Genomic DNA, 16,278 nt, shown 5'->3' on the forward strand with positions numbered 1-16,278 from the left:
TTTTGGGGATAATAAAATGGCTCAGAGGTTAAAAGCAAATAACAAGTGATCAGTACATACTTGGTGGTGTTTTTCCTACTTTTTTTGCATTGGCATAAAAAAAGCAAAGCAGTTTCTTACAAGGAATATATCTATATGTCTATAAGATATATATATATATATATGGTGATATGAAAATATCATATTATATATCTGTCAGCCCATAAACTTCAACACTGCTTCTTTTTAAAGTTGGTTACATTTTTACACAATTACTGTGCTCCTTGACTATCTTTTAAACCCACATTTTGGGGATAATAAAATGGCTCAGAGGTTAAAAGTGATTGTTGTTTTCCCAGAGGACCCAGATTTGGTTTCTTACACCCACATGGTGGCTCATAACCTTCCATCAAGGCCCTCCTCTAACCTCCCTGGGCATCAGAATGTATATGGTCTGTGCACACACATGTGTATATCCTTACACGTGTGTGTACATGTACATAGGCATACAGGCAAGTATCCAGACATATAAATCTAAAAGAACTTTTTTAAGGAAAAAATTAAACCCATATTTTGTATAACTTTTTAAAATGTTTCTTTGTACTTTGAAAGTTATTTAAGCTTTCATGTTTGTTTTTAAGTATATTCTGTCATTCTAGAACCTTCTCTGGAATAAACCAAATTGAGTTTTATATCCAACAAATACATAATGTGGAAAAATTCTAAGAATTAAATCTTTTTTAAGATGTGTGAAATATCAGTGACAGACTTCTGTTATATCTCTTGTTCCAAGAATTTCTTTAAATGCTAAGAGATAACTCTTTCCACTTTTAATTGTCACTGCTATTGACAACTGAGCTGGAGGGGTAACTGGGACAGTGCTTGCCTGGCATGCTGGTGAGCCAGATGTTGTGAATACATGTCATCCCTGTACTCAGGAGGCAGAGTCAGAATGAATGCTGAATATTTCAGTCTTCAGACTAGCCAAGTACTGTGTCTCAACAAACAAACATCACTTTCCTGAGCTCATGTGAGTGAACACAGAGCTTCATAGACTTGAGTGATGAACTAAGATCTGGTCTTTCCAAGCTGCACAGTCATAAGCAAGTCACCAAACTTTTCTAATAATATGTTTATGAACAGTTTCACCTAAATCCTACTTCAGAAGAATATTATGGTCCTCAGATAACATGATATAAAGTAGAACATGCTATCATAGTGTAAAACAGTGCTTCAGAGCTCTTGCTTCTCAGGGCCATAGTCCTCTTAGGTGAAGCTTAGGAAGCTATCTTAGCATTTCCAATTGCATGATTCCAATTGCATACAAAGAATTTTAATAATTATCAGTTTGGTAGAAATACAGTTATCAAAATATTCAACAATATAGTGACTGATGGTTCTTAACACATTTGTAAATGTCATTAGTTTGGGGTTTTTAATGGCTGTATAAATTTGAAAAAGTAATCATATAAATGATGTTTTGAGATATCTATAAATGACAACAGTGTGATTTCTGTTGGTGACAAAAATCCCTAGCCTTGTCAACTCTACTATAGTCTGTTGCATCGGTTAGGTTAGTGAAAATAATGTCCTTGTTTCTTGTTATTCATGTTTAGATACTTCCTGAATTCTGTCATTTCCAAATTTAAGATTTCTGTATCATGTTAATGCCAATCACTAATATTAGCTATATATTTTAGGTATTCAAAATGCATTTTCAAGATAGATTATTTGGAACTGCATTCATTAATGGTAGTATTTGAAGCTAAAGGTGTGTGTGTGTGTGTGTTTGTGTATGTGCGTGTGGTCAAAATAGTATAGAACATTTCCAATGAATCTTAATTTGGGCATATAAATCAGTAATTAGATATACAAGTTACATGACTGCCAAAGCTGATTGTCACTAAAGCTATTATTTAAAGGGAATAAAATTTCTTTTTTAAAATTATTTCCAGGATCAGCCAAGATCTTGCTCTCATTGCTCGGGAGATCAACGATGTAGCAGGAGAAATAGATTCAGTGACTTCCTCAGGCACTGCCCCTAGTACCACAGTAAGCACTGCTGCCACCACCCCTGGCTCTGCCATAGACACTAGAGAAGAGGTAGGAGATCTTCATGGAGAAATGCATAAGGTTCTTTCTTTTCTTAATTTCTTTTGCTTTTAGCTTTTTGCTTAGTTTATTTTAAGTATGTCCACCCTCCCTGTCTGCATGCAGCTCTTCATTTTCTAACTTTAACAAATTTATTTTTTGTAACAATTTACTAAAGACTAAAAGGCTAATATATGGTCTACTATTAACATAAAATGGAAAATTATTTAGCTTTAAGCACTTCGCCTGTTGATTCCTGATCTATAACATTACTTGAAATGTGAATGTAAATGTAAATTTGGAAAGCAAACTGAAGTTCAACAAATGTCTATAAAAGGATTCAATGAAGTTTGGCATGAAAATACTCCAATTAAAAGAAATGACCATTGCTAGTTAATAGCAAAGAAAGAAAAGATTGTCCAACTTTTAAAAACAGTAATTCTGCTGACAAATATACACAGTATTGGTTTTATAAACTGAAATATATAATATCAAAACACTGTTTCTCTCACATATACATATATACTCCAGATATTCTTACAAACTCTGGAATATAAGAATTTGTAGACTGTTGGTCACCCCAAACCATGGCCTCACAGTAAGTACAGCTCCAGGAGACCCCACTTGTATTAACATTGTTTCATAAAGAACCTTTAAGTTAAGTTGATGATACAGTGGTCTCTTTTCCCTCTGTATCTATGGAGATTCATTTCAAGGCTCAAAGCTTGGGTATCCCAGTCTTTTAGATAAAATGGTACAGCGTTTACATGTAGGCTATAAGCATCCTTCCTCTTTATGCTCATCTTTGGATTATTTACATACTATAGTATGTACTATTTAGAGAATAGTGAGAAGAAAGAGGTCCATATATCTCTAGTAAACACACAGCATTAAAAAAAATATTTTTAATGTTTAGTTGACTATTTTTATTTTGACCCAAAGTATAAGTCAAAGGTTAGCCTTTAAAGGAATGAATTTGTCTTTATATGGACTAAAAACTAGAAATAGATTTTTTATTTTTAATTGGTTGAAAATATGAAAAGAATAGTAATTGGTAACATGAAAATTATTTTAAATTCACATTTCAGAACCCATAAATTAAGTTTTATTACAGTATAGCCATTCTCGCTTGCCTAACTGTTGTCTGTGGCTGTTTCTGTGTTGCAGTGCAAAACTGAGTTCTCAGACAGACTGGTACGGTTGCAAAGCCAAGAACATTTGCTATCTGCTACTTTATACAACAATGCTGCCAGCCCCATATACCGATAACTCCACTTCTTTATCTTATTAAATGTTCTAAATAGTAACCAAAAATGCCTAGCCTTTTGGACATTTTCTTCTGGTAAACTGCGCTGATAATCTTTACTTCAGTTGCTTTTTGTCACATTTTTTTCTTATAAAGCTCCTTAGTGGTCACTTTTTATTTATTTTTTGTTTGTATGTTTTCTAATTTAATAATGATATTTCATGAATCTGTGTAGAGTTTTGTTACCACACTGATCAATTGTAAATGTATATAAAATCATCTTTGTTGGTTTAAAAAAAAAACAAGAGGATCTTCATGGTGGCAAGACATACACATGTCTCTGGTACATTTAAATAATATTGTTTTCTCAGCTTTCTAACTCAGTTTTATCTAACATGGTTATTCATTCACTTAGACCCTGTAGAATTACTGAGATATTTCATGGGATATATCTCCACTCCCCCTTTTTTTATTTCAGAACGTTACACTAGTTGTTCTCGTCGGTAAACCCGTTACTTGGTGTTGCATGTCCACAGTCTGCACTGTAGGTGGCAGGACCATTTTTACTGTAGGAAGATGTATGTTCTCTATCACTGTTGAAAGTTTGCCTAAGGCCAAAATACTTACGTGAATTAATTTTTGTTTCCTTTTGTAAAATTAATTGGAATATGCCATTTATGTATCTTGTGGAGAAATTTGGCACCTGGATTTGGGGAGGAAAAAAAATAGAAAACTAAGAAAAAGAAACATTGTTTTATCCTCGTAAGGCAATGTGAGTAGAGTAAACTCATTGTCCACCGACATGTGGCTCAAGGTGCTTTCTTTTAGCATCTGTTCTTTGTTTGGAGAACATATTAATCATGAAAAGGTTGAATTTAGCATAGTTCAATGTTTTCGATTCTGAAAATAAGATCAGTATAGATGAATGTCTACTTCAGGGAAGAAACCTGTTTGGTGTGCTTATTTAAAAAGTAATTGGTTTATTGAAGATACCATGTTTCTGTTACTCATGAAAATAAGTAACTTCTCTCTAATATGAAAAAGTATAATGCCAGTATTTCTACACTTGCTACTGCTCTTTTCTCATAAGGGTTTGCTTTTGTCCTACTAGTTGGTTGACCGTGTTTTTGATGAAAGCCTCAACTTCCGAAAGATACCTCCATTAGTTCATTCTAAAACACCAGAAGGAAACAATGGTCGATCTGGTGATTCAAGATCTCAACCAGCAGAGCCTCCTGATCACTTAACAATTACAAGACGGAGAACCTGGAGTAGAGATGAAGTAAGTAAACTGCCAACTTTTAACATATAGTGAAGAGACATCCCTACTTGCCATTAGGTCCCAGTTACTTTAGGGGTATCAAGTTCATTAATACATTACTAAAGAGGATGAGTTGTCCAAGCTAAACTAATAATGTTTATAAGAGTTGAGATTAATTCTAAGTTAACCTAAAAGCCACTATTTATAAAAATTATTAAATCTTAAAATAAATTGAGCCGAGCGGTGGTGGCTCACGCCTTTAATCCCAGCACTTGGGAGGCAGAGGCAGGCAGATCTCTGTGAGTTCGAGGCCAGCCTGGTCTACAAGAGCTAGTTCCAGGACAGCCAGAGCTACAGAGAAACCCTGTCTCAAAAAAAAACAAAATAAAATTAAATAAATAAATATGAGACTAGAAAGATGGCTCTGCAGTTAAGAGCTCTTACTGTATTATACAGGACCCAAGCTTGTTTCCTAGCACCCACATAGTGACTCATAACCATGTCCAGTTCCAGGGGCTCTTACATCTTCTGATCTCATTGGGCACCAAGCTTGCATGTGGTGTACATACATAAACTTTGAATGTTTGGGGTTGCCAGGTGTGGTGGTACACACCTTTAATCCAAATGCTTGGGATGTAGAGGCAGGCAGAATTCTGAGTTTAAGGCCAACCTTGAACTGTGTAGACTACTACCTAGTAAATTTCAGGACAGCCAGGGCTACACAGAAACCCTGTCTCTAAAAAACAAACTTGCAGGTTCTGGAGACAGGGTCTCATGTAGCCCAGACTGGCCTCAAGTACCATATAGTTATGGTTAGTTTCAGCCCAGCTCCTTTCCTCTTGCCTCTACGTCACAAATACTGTTTTGTAGATGTGTTCCACTGTGATCAGTACTGAATGTTTTAATAATACTGAACCGAAGATTTGCTGAATGAGAAAGCTACAGAGTTGCAATGCCAGTCCCTGAGAGACTTTTACAACTTAATTTTTCTGTGTACCCTGATCGTGGATAATTTGTTTTTAGTATAAACAAAAGAACCTATTCTCCTGATTTTACCCATATTCATTGTGTACCCTCAGGTATGAGATGACAAATTCCTCTAAATGTAGTGAAATTTTGAGGGAGAAGTTTATGTTTTCAATGAAGTCATCTCAAGGCTGATATGAGAAGTTTAATAGATTGTAACACTGTCCTATACTTTATGGAGTAGAAAAGAGAAACCTTGTTCTATGTGGTATTCCATAGAATGCTGTACCCTTTCTTCTTACATAATTTTCCTCGTGTATTTCATCTGTTTCCTCGAGGCGCACTAATCACATAATTCCTCCTCACCCTTTCCTTGTCTTGTTGTGGCTTTCCATATTTCCTCACTCAGCCTGCTGTCCTCAGTGCGTCCAGATCTGTGTCCTGAGCACTTCCTGTTCCTGTCCCACTCATGAACTACTTCACAGTTCTTACAGTGCTGCATCACAAAACCTAGAGTGGTTTCTTTGCCTGCTTTCTTACACAGTATTTAGTAGCATCCCTGTGTTACATTGTTACGCCATGTTCTGTTGTTTTTCTAAAGCATTTTGTTATCCAAAGTCATGCTTTATCTTTCTGAGTTCCATTTAGAGAATCTGCAGTATAGGGCTATTTTGGAAGCCACATCTAGAATCACATTGAGTCCTCCTTCTACTCTTGTACATTAGCTTTATCTTTTGTGATTTAGGCCTAACTCAGCTTGCCACCTGTCTTAATGCTCTGTGCACCTTGGCCTCATGCTGTCTGTGGCATGAGAACTAAGTTGTACCAGAGATCATGTGACCCTCGGAACCTAAAATCTCTCTGTGGCATTGACATAAATTTGCTGACTTCTACTTTTACCCCTGGTTCACAACTGCAGCAATATCAACCCCCATCATGAAAATTTACTACTTTGAGTAAATTCTTTAAAATTTTTCTCCCTCAATAATCTCTGAAGAATAAGTAAATAATATAGTACTTTGCTTACATTTTTCCTTTTATGATAACGTGAATTGTAAATATGAGAGGCAAGATCGTGTTAGTGATTAAAGAGGATAAAACAGGTTATTTTTGAAATGGGATGACCAAAATAATAGAGAACTTTGACAAGTTATTTAACAAAGCAACTGTTAGTGTTTCTTCTGTTTTCTCAACTTAATTACTTTGATTACATCATTTCTTTTAAATTAAAATTGCCATTAATAGTATTAGTATAATCAGTTGCAGCTAGTGTTCTTAAGTTATTCAGTAAATACATATTAATATGCTTCTTTTCTGTTTCAGGTCATGGGAGATAATCTGCTGCTGTCATCTGTCTTTCAGTTCTCTAGGAAGATAAGACAATCTATTGATAAAACAGCTGGGAAAATTAGGTACTTTGTTTCTGTAATCACTGCTTTGTTTCCTGTTCCATTTTCTGTTCCAGCTGTTGCCACAGCTGTGAGGAGCTAGTGGCATCACCGATGTGGATTCTTACTGCTTTTGCTGCCAGCTAATTTTCAGCTGTAAGGAGTAGTCTCGGCTAAACCAGTGTCCCTGGTCATGAACCCATTTATAATTGAGAATTAACACTTTGAGTATTTAGTAACCAAAGCCATTTTCCTTCTTCACAAAATATTAGTAAATATTTTTAAATTGGCAGACTCTTGAGGTTTCTCTTGCTCAGACTGGACTCTAGTTTCTTCTGCAGGGGAAAGGGGCAGTCAGCTCTTAAGACTCAGGAAATGTGTGGTGTGGCAACCTTAATGATTCAGTCTATGTACACTGCTCAACTCGAGGTTCACATTCTTTATTTTTTAAAAAACAATCTTTTCTCATTCTACATACCAATCCCAGTTCCCACTCCGTCCCCTCCTCCCACTCTCTCCACCTTCCAGAAACCTACCCCACCCCTGTCCACTCCTCAGGATGAGGCTTCCCATGGGGAGTCAACAAAGTCTAGCACATCATTTTGAGCAGAATCAAGGCCCTCCCCACTATATTTCTAGGCTGAGCAAGGTATTCCTCCAAAGAGAATGGGCTCCAAAAACCCAGTTCAAGTAGTAGGGATAAATCCTCGTCCCACTGCCAGTGGCCCCACAGACTGCTCCAGCCATACCACTGTGTCCCACATTCAGAGGCTAGTTTGGTCCTATGCTGTTTTTCCTGCTGTCATTCCGGAGTCAGTGAGCCCCCATTAGCTCAGATAAACTGTTTCAGTGGATGTCCCCATCATGGTCTTGATCCCTTTGCTCATATTATCTCTCTTCTACTGGACTTTGGGAGCTCAGCTCAGTACTTCACTGTCTAGGTCCACATTCTTAATTTAAAAAAAAAAAATAGTAACTGAGTTGGTCAGTGGCAGCACACACATTTAATCCCAGCACTCAGGAGGCAGAGGCAGGCGGATCTCTGTGAGTTCGAGACCAGCCTGGTCTACAGAGCTAGTTCCAGGACAGACTCCAAAACCACAGAGAAACCCTGTCTCGAAAAACAAAAACAAAAAAACAAACAAAAGTATCAGTTAAACATATTGATAGATCCTTAGTGTTTGATCAGAATAAGAGGCATAGTGCCTTAAGGGATTAAATATTTGACTTTTCTTAATAAGTAACTATAAACAGGGTTTTGAAAATTATTTTAATGGCTACTTTCATATAGTATGCATTGCTTTTTAAAGAAAATTTCTTTGTTAATTCTCATACACTCCTGATATTTAAATAAACTTAATTTCCAACAGAATAATAATTCCGTATTCATTAGTTATGGAGAACACAGATATATTAGACTTCACCAGAACAAAGACACATATGCCAGCTTGTTTGCTTAGTGAGTCAGCCTGGGCTTAACTTCTGCGCACTCAGAAGACTTGTCTTCATTGCTTTCTTGAGTGGTAACTGTGCTTCACTGTTCGCAGTTGCTGGTCCCTCTAAATTAGGTCTGCCCCTTTTTATTATTGAACTTACTAATTGGATAAAGGTGATGAAAATTATAAATGGTACTAATTTCGGCGAATTAAATTAAAAGTGAGTTGAATTTTAAAAGTTAAGGTTCGCTGTTGATTTTATAGAAATTAATTGAATGTTACTTATAAAACACTGCATACGTCTGATCTTATCTATTAATCTTTCATTTGTATTTTATTCATACTTGGTAATGATGTAGTTATCATTCTGAGCCTGTCTTACATGAGGTTTATTTTGCTATGATCATATCAGACCTGTTTATCCCATTTTCTTTCATGAGCAAGAGCTCTCCTCACAGGTCACCCCACCCACCTGTGACACCCTCAGGTCAGTTTGTGCCTACAGAGAGGTACACTCTAGGGGATTGCCATGGTGGTTTGGGGAATGACCACAGCTTAGAAGCAGACTCAAGATACCCAGTGAAAATCTAAGCATATTGTTTGATTGTCCCTACTCTCCAGCATTCTTGGAACCTTACAGTCCCCTAGCTCTGTGACAGTTGGCCCTCAGAGTGATAAACTACTCAGGTGGCCCAGACTACTTGTATCAAGGACTTATTTAGTAAGATGTTTTTTTCTCCCAATGCCAGTAACTTCATTGGAAAGATTTTTTATTTTACTAATTTTGAATGAAATAAGCTTTAAATTTTATTGTGTTTTCATAGTGGAGCTTAGCCCAACTACTGTTTTGAATTTAATTATAATCTGATGGCCATTGTTAAATGACCATTTTAAATGAAAAGGTTTTGACCAGTTAGCTTTGTCTAAAATAACGTGCTGATGTGGTTTTCTCCTTCCTTAACATCCACATATTAATTAGAGTTAGTTTCCTAAAGCCGAAGTGATAAGTTAGACATCTTATGTTTTTAAAAATAAGGTCTTTTTTTTAAATTTTTATTTATTTATTTATTTTTTTGGTTTTTCGAGACAGGGTTTCTCTGTTTTGGAGCCTGTCCTGGAACTAGCTCTTGTAGACCAGGCTGGTCTCGAATTTACAGAGATCCACCTGCCTCTGCCTCCCAAGTGCTGGGATTAAAGCCGTGCGCCACCACCGCCCGGCTAAAAATAAGGTCTTATTTTTCCAATAGGACATTGTTTTCAGTGAATCAGGAGCCTTAAGGAACTGCTGCCCTATGTTTTTTTCACCATCAAGGAAACTTTTAGGAGTTTTAGAAGCCATGTGGGTTTCACTCATTAATTATTTTATGGGGAAAGTCCCTGAATTTTTATCACCTCACTACTAAGCACACACTACTTTGTCCAGCCCACTTTAGGTCTGACAGCCTGTGGAGCCCTCATTATTTTCTTACTTTCCGTAAATCTTGTTGCTAAAAAGACTACTTAAAAAGGAACCATACATTTTTTATTCCTTAGTGTTACCATCATTAAATGAAGCTCTTGGGTGCCTGGCATTGAGATTTAGTTCTTTCTATTTGAAAAAATTCTTAGCTCAGAAGAATTTTCTTCTGCAGACTCTCCACCCTTTTTAACCTGATTATGAAAAATCACAGATGATCAGATCTTGATTTTGATTAATGTGTGTTTTCAAATAACATTTGAAGAAATACCATTAATGTTAAAGTGAGGGTTGGAGAGATGGCTCAGAGGTTAAGAGCACTGGCTGCTGTTCCATAGGTCCTGAGTTCAATTCCCAGCAACTATGTGGTACCTCACAACCACCTATACTGAGATCTGGTGCCCTCTTCTGTCATGCAGGCATACATTCAGGCAGAACACTGTATACATAATAATAAAATAAATCTTTAAATAAAAAGACTGTTAATGTACAGGATTTAAAGTATATTTCTAGACCAGATTTATTGGAGAACTTAAACAGAAAGATGTTTAAATATTTCTAAAAGTACTGATTTGTGTCTGAGATTTTAATGTATTGGTTGACAAAAAAAAAATTGTAGTACTTTAAAAATTAAGAAGTTTGAGTTTCTCATACAAAACAGTTATTTTATTCTTTTTGTTAGAAATGTATAAAACTTCACACTGACTTAACTCCTAAGTTTTGTGCGAGTATGCTAGCATGAATTAAGAGTTTGAATAGCAGTATAGTAAGTACTTTTCCATTTTTTAAGATGTTTATTCTTTGATCCATCAACAAGGTTGATGGTTCTTCTGTAAAGAGGTTTTAACCAACAATTACATACCTGTAAGCATATTTTGTTAATTTTGTTTTACTTTTTCTTTACATTTCTATCACAGTAAAGTTAAATCTTTCTTAAGTGGTGGGTATATCATTAGTTACAAATAATAATAACACTTTCATTCAATTTTCAGTTAAAAATAAGACAAATATTAGTTTTAGGCATATATTAGTATCCAGTTAGTTACGTTTTTAATAGTTTTTCACAGGCATGAATTGATAGTTTTAACTAATTATTAATTCTGAATTCAATTAATTATTTTATTTTTTCTTTATGTAGTTTTGAAATGATATCTTGTTGTTTGTATTATCACCAAGACCGTGAAAGGTTAAAATGCTTGTGTGTTTTGACCTGTAGGATATTATTTAAAGACAAGGATCGGAACTGGGATGACATCGAGAGCAAGTTAAGAGCTGAAGGTGAAGTCCCTATTGTGAAGACATCAAGCATGGTATGATGGGTTTTCAAAATTAAGATATTTCAGTAGCATGGCTTCCTTTGTAGGGAAAAAAAATGGTTTTGAATATTTATTCACATACTCAAAGACTATGAATGCATAGATTGACTAAATTTCAGCCAAACAGTGTTTAAAACATCAGCTGTTTGAAGGTTGTAGAGAGCATGGAGGACCTTCTGTAGTTCTCACTGGTACATCCTGTTTACATGATAATTATACATTATAAAGAAGTAGCTTTAAATTTTAAGTTGACATATTGTTTCCATTTATTTAATACAGTATTTTTCTGTTTTAAAGCATGGATTTATCAGGTTGTTCTTTGTTGATGTTTCACTTTATATATTTTTCCAAAGAAAACTCACAGGCATATTAAGATATTACAAAGTCGACCAGACAAGATGTTTCAAAACCTTCCTTTGTATAGTAGTAAATTGCCTTGAACGTCTTATTGAAAAAAATTACTCAATTTCATTATTAAAGAATCTAATTTGGATCTTGTTTGCTGGGTGTCTTTGATATGGCTACTAATGCAGTACTGTAGAAATAATGAGGTGCATGACTTGTAGTCCGAGAATGTCTTTCTTAGTAAGCTAATTTGGAGTATTGCTTTCCCTGCAGGAGATTTCTTCTATTTTACAAGAGCTGAAAAGAGTTGAAAAACAATTGCAAGGTAAATTTACTACTAAATTAAGTAACTATGCTTCTGGATTTAGTAGTATAGGGTGGATGTCTAATCCAAGGATATGGGAGGCAGACGCAGGAGAATTGATTTTGAGACCAGCCTAGTGTATTCTACTTCTGAAAATGTACTTCTTATATATATTTTTTTAATTATTGAGACAGTATTTGACTACCACCAACCAGTACGTATAAAAGTATAGAGCTGAATATATCCAAATTATTCATAAAAGGAAAGTTTTACAGCTCTATATAAAGGACCGGAGATGTTCCTCAGTCCTAGAGTGCCTGTCTTGCACAGGTGAGGTGCTAACTTCTATCCTAGCCACATAAAGTGAATATATGGATGGTTCCCAATATAAAAACTAAAACATTATAAAATTAGATTTTTTTTAAAAAAAAATTTCTCTTTTGCTTTTAATGCAAATTGGTCTCGAGCTCTCTCTATGTAGCTGGGGATGACCTGGAACTCTTGGTCCGCCTCCCTTCTGGTGCCACCACACTTGGCATAAAGTGAGATCATGAACATATTTTGGTATTTATATTTGACAAAATCTGGGTGTTAAAAACATAATCAGTATTTTCAGTACCCTTCAATGATGGTACAAGTAAGTTTCCAAAGGCTTTTGGCTTTTACCCTTCCAAGTGCTAGTCTGTTTAGTTTCCTGAAGTATCTATAGGGACCCTAGGGGCCTAGGAAGCACATTCAGGTCTGTATAATCTACAATATAGGTTAACCACAGGATTATTAAATCAGGTTAAGTACAGTAGTAAAGGACTAACTAAATTCTGTCTTAATGATAAAGCAATGCTCATATCCTCATCTTACTAAAAGCAGAATTACATCTCTTTTCCTTTTTTTTTTTTTTTATTGCCTTCAGTGATCAATGCCATGATTGACCCAGATGGAACTTTGGAGGCTCTTAACAACATGGGATTTCCCAATGCTATCCTGCCATCTCCACCAAAACAGAAATCGAGTCCGGTTAATAACCACAGCAGCCCTGGTCAGACACCAGCACTTTGCGGCCCAGACACTAGGGCTCTGCACCCTGCAGCAGCTGCAGCCTCAACTGAATTTGAGAACGCTGAATCTGAGGCTGATTTCAGTATCCATTTCAATAGGTTCAACCCTGATGGGGAGGAGGAAGACGTTACAGTACAAGAGTGATGTTCTCTTGCCTGGTAGAGATGCTACCTGTGGAGTGACTAGGGGTATTGGAAGCAGCATGGTGTTGACATACAAAACAAGAGAGCTTGGTCAGCAACAATCTTATCTTTGTCTTCTTGATTTATTTATTTATTTTTACCTCTAATGTGTCATGCCAGTCTTTTCAGACCACTCACACAACCACTTGAAGCACACTTAGCAAAAGGCAGCTTGTGTCAGCTTTGCCTTTTGTGGTTTCGTGATTTTCAGATTGAACCATATCGTTGCATCCTTTCCCTTCAGAGATCTTTGTGTTTGTTTGTTTTAAGCCATTCTGTGACCTACAAACAAACTGAAATATCCAAGGTTTCTGAGCCCCTGTGTCTCCTTGTGCCAAGCTACTCCCTGAGATGAACTTCTTGTCAGCTGTACAGATTGTTAAACCATTCAATTTGCTTCTTAATAGTAGGGTTTATATTATTACTCACTGTCACTAGACACAGTGACACCATGCTCTGTAGAGTAAAGCAGACCCTCCACAGCAGTCATCCTGGGTCCTAAGAGTTTCCAGCGTAGTGTGATTTATATAACTGTTGCTAAGTAACTTGTCTTGGGGTTTATGGAAATTAATTATTATGTTTGCACTAAGATTTACTGGGAGTGATAGATGGACATACCTATATCATTAAGGACTGACTTGTCTTTCTGTACATAGGAAGTTGACAATACTGTATTTGTTTTAACCCCACACTGTTTTACTCCACTTTTCAAAAAGATCCATTTGGCACTTTTTTCTTTTTTTTTCCTCTGCTCTCTCCCTTCCTTTTTTACTTCCTTTCTTTCTTTCTACTTTAAGGAAATAAGATTTTTGTCTCTCATTTTAGATGAAATGACAGCTAGAAAGGTTAAACTTCACAGATAGTTTAGGTGGAGTATATTTTTTAAATTAAGAACATGTATATTTATCCTGTGTTTCCAAGTTTTTATGTTTCAGTTGGGAAGGGGGATCCCTCTGAAATGATTATGAGGTTAATTTTTCTTCATTAGGAGACATTGAGAACCAGTAATTGTGAGAGTAGTTGATAGTTCCACTCCCAGACATTGAATTGCTTCTGTGTTTCCCTGTAGGTCCATAGCTAACCCTGTGTCTGTCTTACACATTTGTAAGGACCCTGCAAGACAGTGATGACGACTAAGGCTTTGGGCTAATAGCTACTATAAAAAAAGCCTGTGAAAAATACCTTCTTTAAACTCTGTTTTTGTTACTGTTTTGTTTTCTTTCTGGTAAACTCACATTTCGGTAAGTTTTTAAATAAAGGAATTATTTTTGTGTTCCCAGAATGCTATAATTTGGGTGAATCTTAATTCTTTTAAATATTAATAGGCCTGGATTTGCTTTAATGGCCCCATTAGTCTATAAAGAATAAACTGCAACTTTTATGATATGATCTTTGATATATTAGCAATAACCTATGCTATGTTTGTTTTAAGGGGAGATTAACTGTATACTTCAAGATTTTTCAGGATCTAAGAAATCCTGTGCTGTTGGATCAATTAATAAAAATGCAAAATCTTTTTGTAAAGATGTAAAAGCAAAAGTCTGCTGTATAATGGATCTCGTATTTTTCTTTTAAAAAAAAGGAATTGTTCTCCTTATAAAGCTAAATTCACAATTCTCATGAAGTAAGGCTTCAAAGGGATTTCAGAGGTTGTAAGGGGAGTGAGGTGCTTTGAAGAAAAAAAAAACAGAAACAGGGTTGGTCCATTTGAAGAAAAAGTTACGCAGAATAATCACCATTGTTCCCTCCTTTAGTTAATGTTTGGTACTGAGTCTGTCCACATGGAAGTACATGATAAGGAGTCTAAGAAAGTATTAAAATATATACTTACATTATTGTTTGTTTACACAGTTTTGTTCAATTATAAACATTTGGCCTTTTACTATGTTATTTTTATTTTGTATGAATACATTCTCCTTATTTATTTTTGTTACATTTATTACGTTATTTTGTTATGCATTTACAACTCCATTTTTAAATAAAGTGTTTCTGGAACTTTATGCATTATAGAATTCATATCTTCTACCATCTGATAGATGTACGTTCATCAGTTTACCAAACAGCTGTTTACAGGGTATTTTCTAGTGCTCTAGTGAAGGAGACTTCCAGTGTCAATGAATATATATGATCATCCAAAGAAAATATTCTTAGAGAATTACAATAAATGTATACAGTAGTTTAATACTCCAGTGTAACACACACATGCCTGTTAATTGCAGTGAACCTTGGGTCATCCAAAAGCTTTGTGATAGCAGTGTATTGGGGGAACAAAGGAGAGGTTTCAATATCTTCAACATCATTGAGAACTATCAATTAAACTTTCTTCATTCTTAATAGAGCTTGAGTCTTGAATGTTACCCTTTTACTAATCAACATCACCAATTTCACAGCTTGACTGTGGGGCTTTCCATATTCTATTCCTGTTTATGTGTCTTTGTACCCCATATAAGACTCTGGGCTATCTTGGGCATTTTATCCCCCTGTGTACTTGTTCTTTGCCTTCACTGCTCGCCCGTAGCCCTCCCATCCTCAATTCCCACCTATATCTTTATAAAGTTTTCCTCCTTTGATACCATAGCAAGGTGTTTTACTTTCATGGATGTGTACTTCTCTTTAAATCACTCATTGTCTCCTGGGTGGATCCCATTCATCTGTGCCATTTGGCTTCCTGTGTGTCCTTGGACTTGCTTTTCCTGGGTAGGCATAGCCTTTCCAGATTTTGTACCATTTACCCTCCTTCATGTCTGTGAGCTTGCTTGCTATATCTCTGATAGGAGTAACTCTTGGATTTAATGTTTTGAGACCTGGCCCTATCTGTGTGGATGTGGTCCTCCAACTCTGGTTTACAAAATGAGAGGGCATCATTCTTACCCAAGGCTTTTGTAGGGACTATGAAGTACACTCCTCCAAAAACACTGCGGATTCTTCTCATTGAAGTCTCTTAACCCATCAGATTTAGTTTTGCCCGGACAGATCTGATGATCCATTCTCTAGTTACTATCTTAACATACTAAGTATTCTTACCACTGAGGCTCCTGACAGTGAACAGAGACAGATGTCCTTGACTCTACGGTGAGGGGAAGACACTACTAGCTCAGAGTTGAGTGAGTAAACATTAGGTGAGAGACAGGCTCCTAGTACCATGGATTATTCATGGGCTGTCCCTTTGCTCATCTTGAAAGGAGTACAGACTGCTTTGTGTGTGCAGATTCCTTTCAGTTCATTTTTATTCTGATCTGGTTGTAAGAATGT

General features: G+C 36.0%; 1 protein-coding gene across 9 annotated transcripts in view; it reads left to right on the forward strand.

The window, feature by feature from the left end:
- The window catches only part of Cep170 (centrosomal protein 170), an 88,401-nt gene extending 73,375 nt beyond the window's left edge, over positions 1–15,026 (forward strand). For 6 of the 9 annotated variants that reach the window (XM_005348998.3, XM_005349000.3, XM_005349001.3 and 3 more), the window contains 6 exons: positions 1,935–2,112; positions 4,428–4,598; positions 6,867–6,955; positions 11,040–11,133; positions 11,758–11,809; positions 12,699–15,026. In XM_005348998.3, coding sequence (XP_005349055.1) covers positions 1,935–2,112; positions 4,428–4,598; positions 6,867–6,955; positions 11,040–11,133; positions 11,758–11,809; positions 12,699–12,988 — 874 coding nt within the window. In that variant the 3' untranslated portion in view covers positions 12,989–15,026. The remainder of the gene's footprint in view (positions 1–1,934; positions 2,113–4,427; positions 4,599–6,866; positions 6,956–11,039; positions 11,134–11,757; positions 11,810–12,698) is intronic. The other 3 variants (XM_005348999.3, XM_005349003.2, XM_013346983.2) reach the window with 2 other exon arrangements.
- The last annotated feature ends 1,252 nt before the right edge of the window (positions 15,027–16,278 follow it).

This window comes from Microtus ochrogaster, chromosome 6, assembly GCF_000317375.1.
Source record: "Microtus ochrogaster isolate Prairie Vole_2 chromosome 6, MicOch1.0, whole genome shotgun sequence".
Taxonomy (NCBI): Eukaryota; Metazoa; Chordata; class Mammalia; order Rodentia; family Cricetidae; genus Microtus; species Microtus ochrogaster.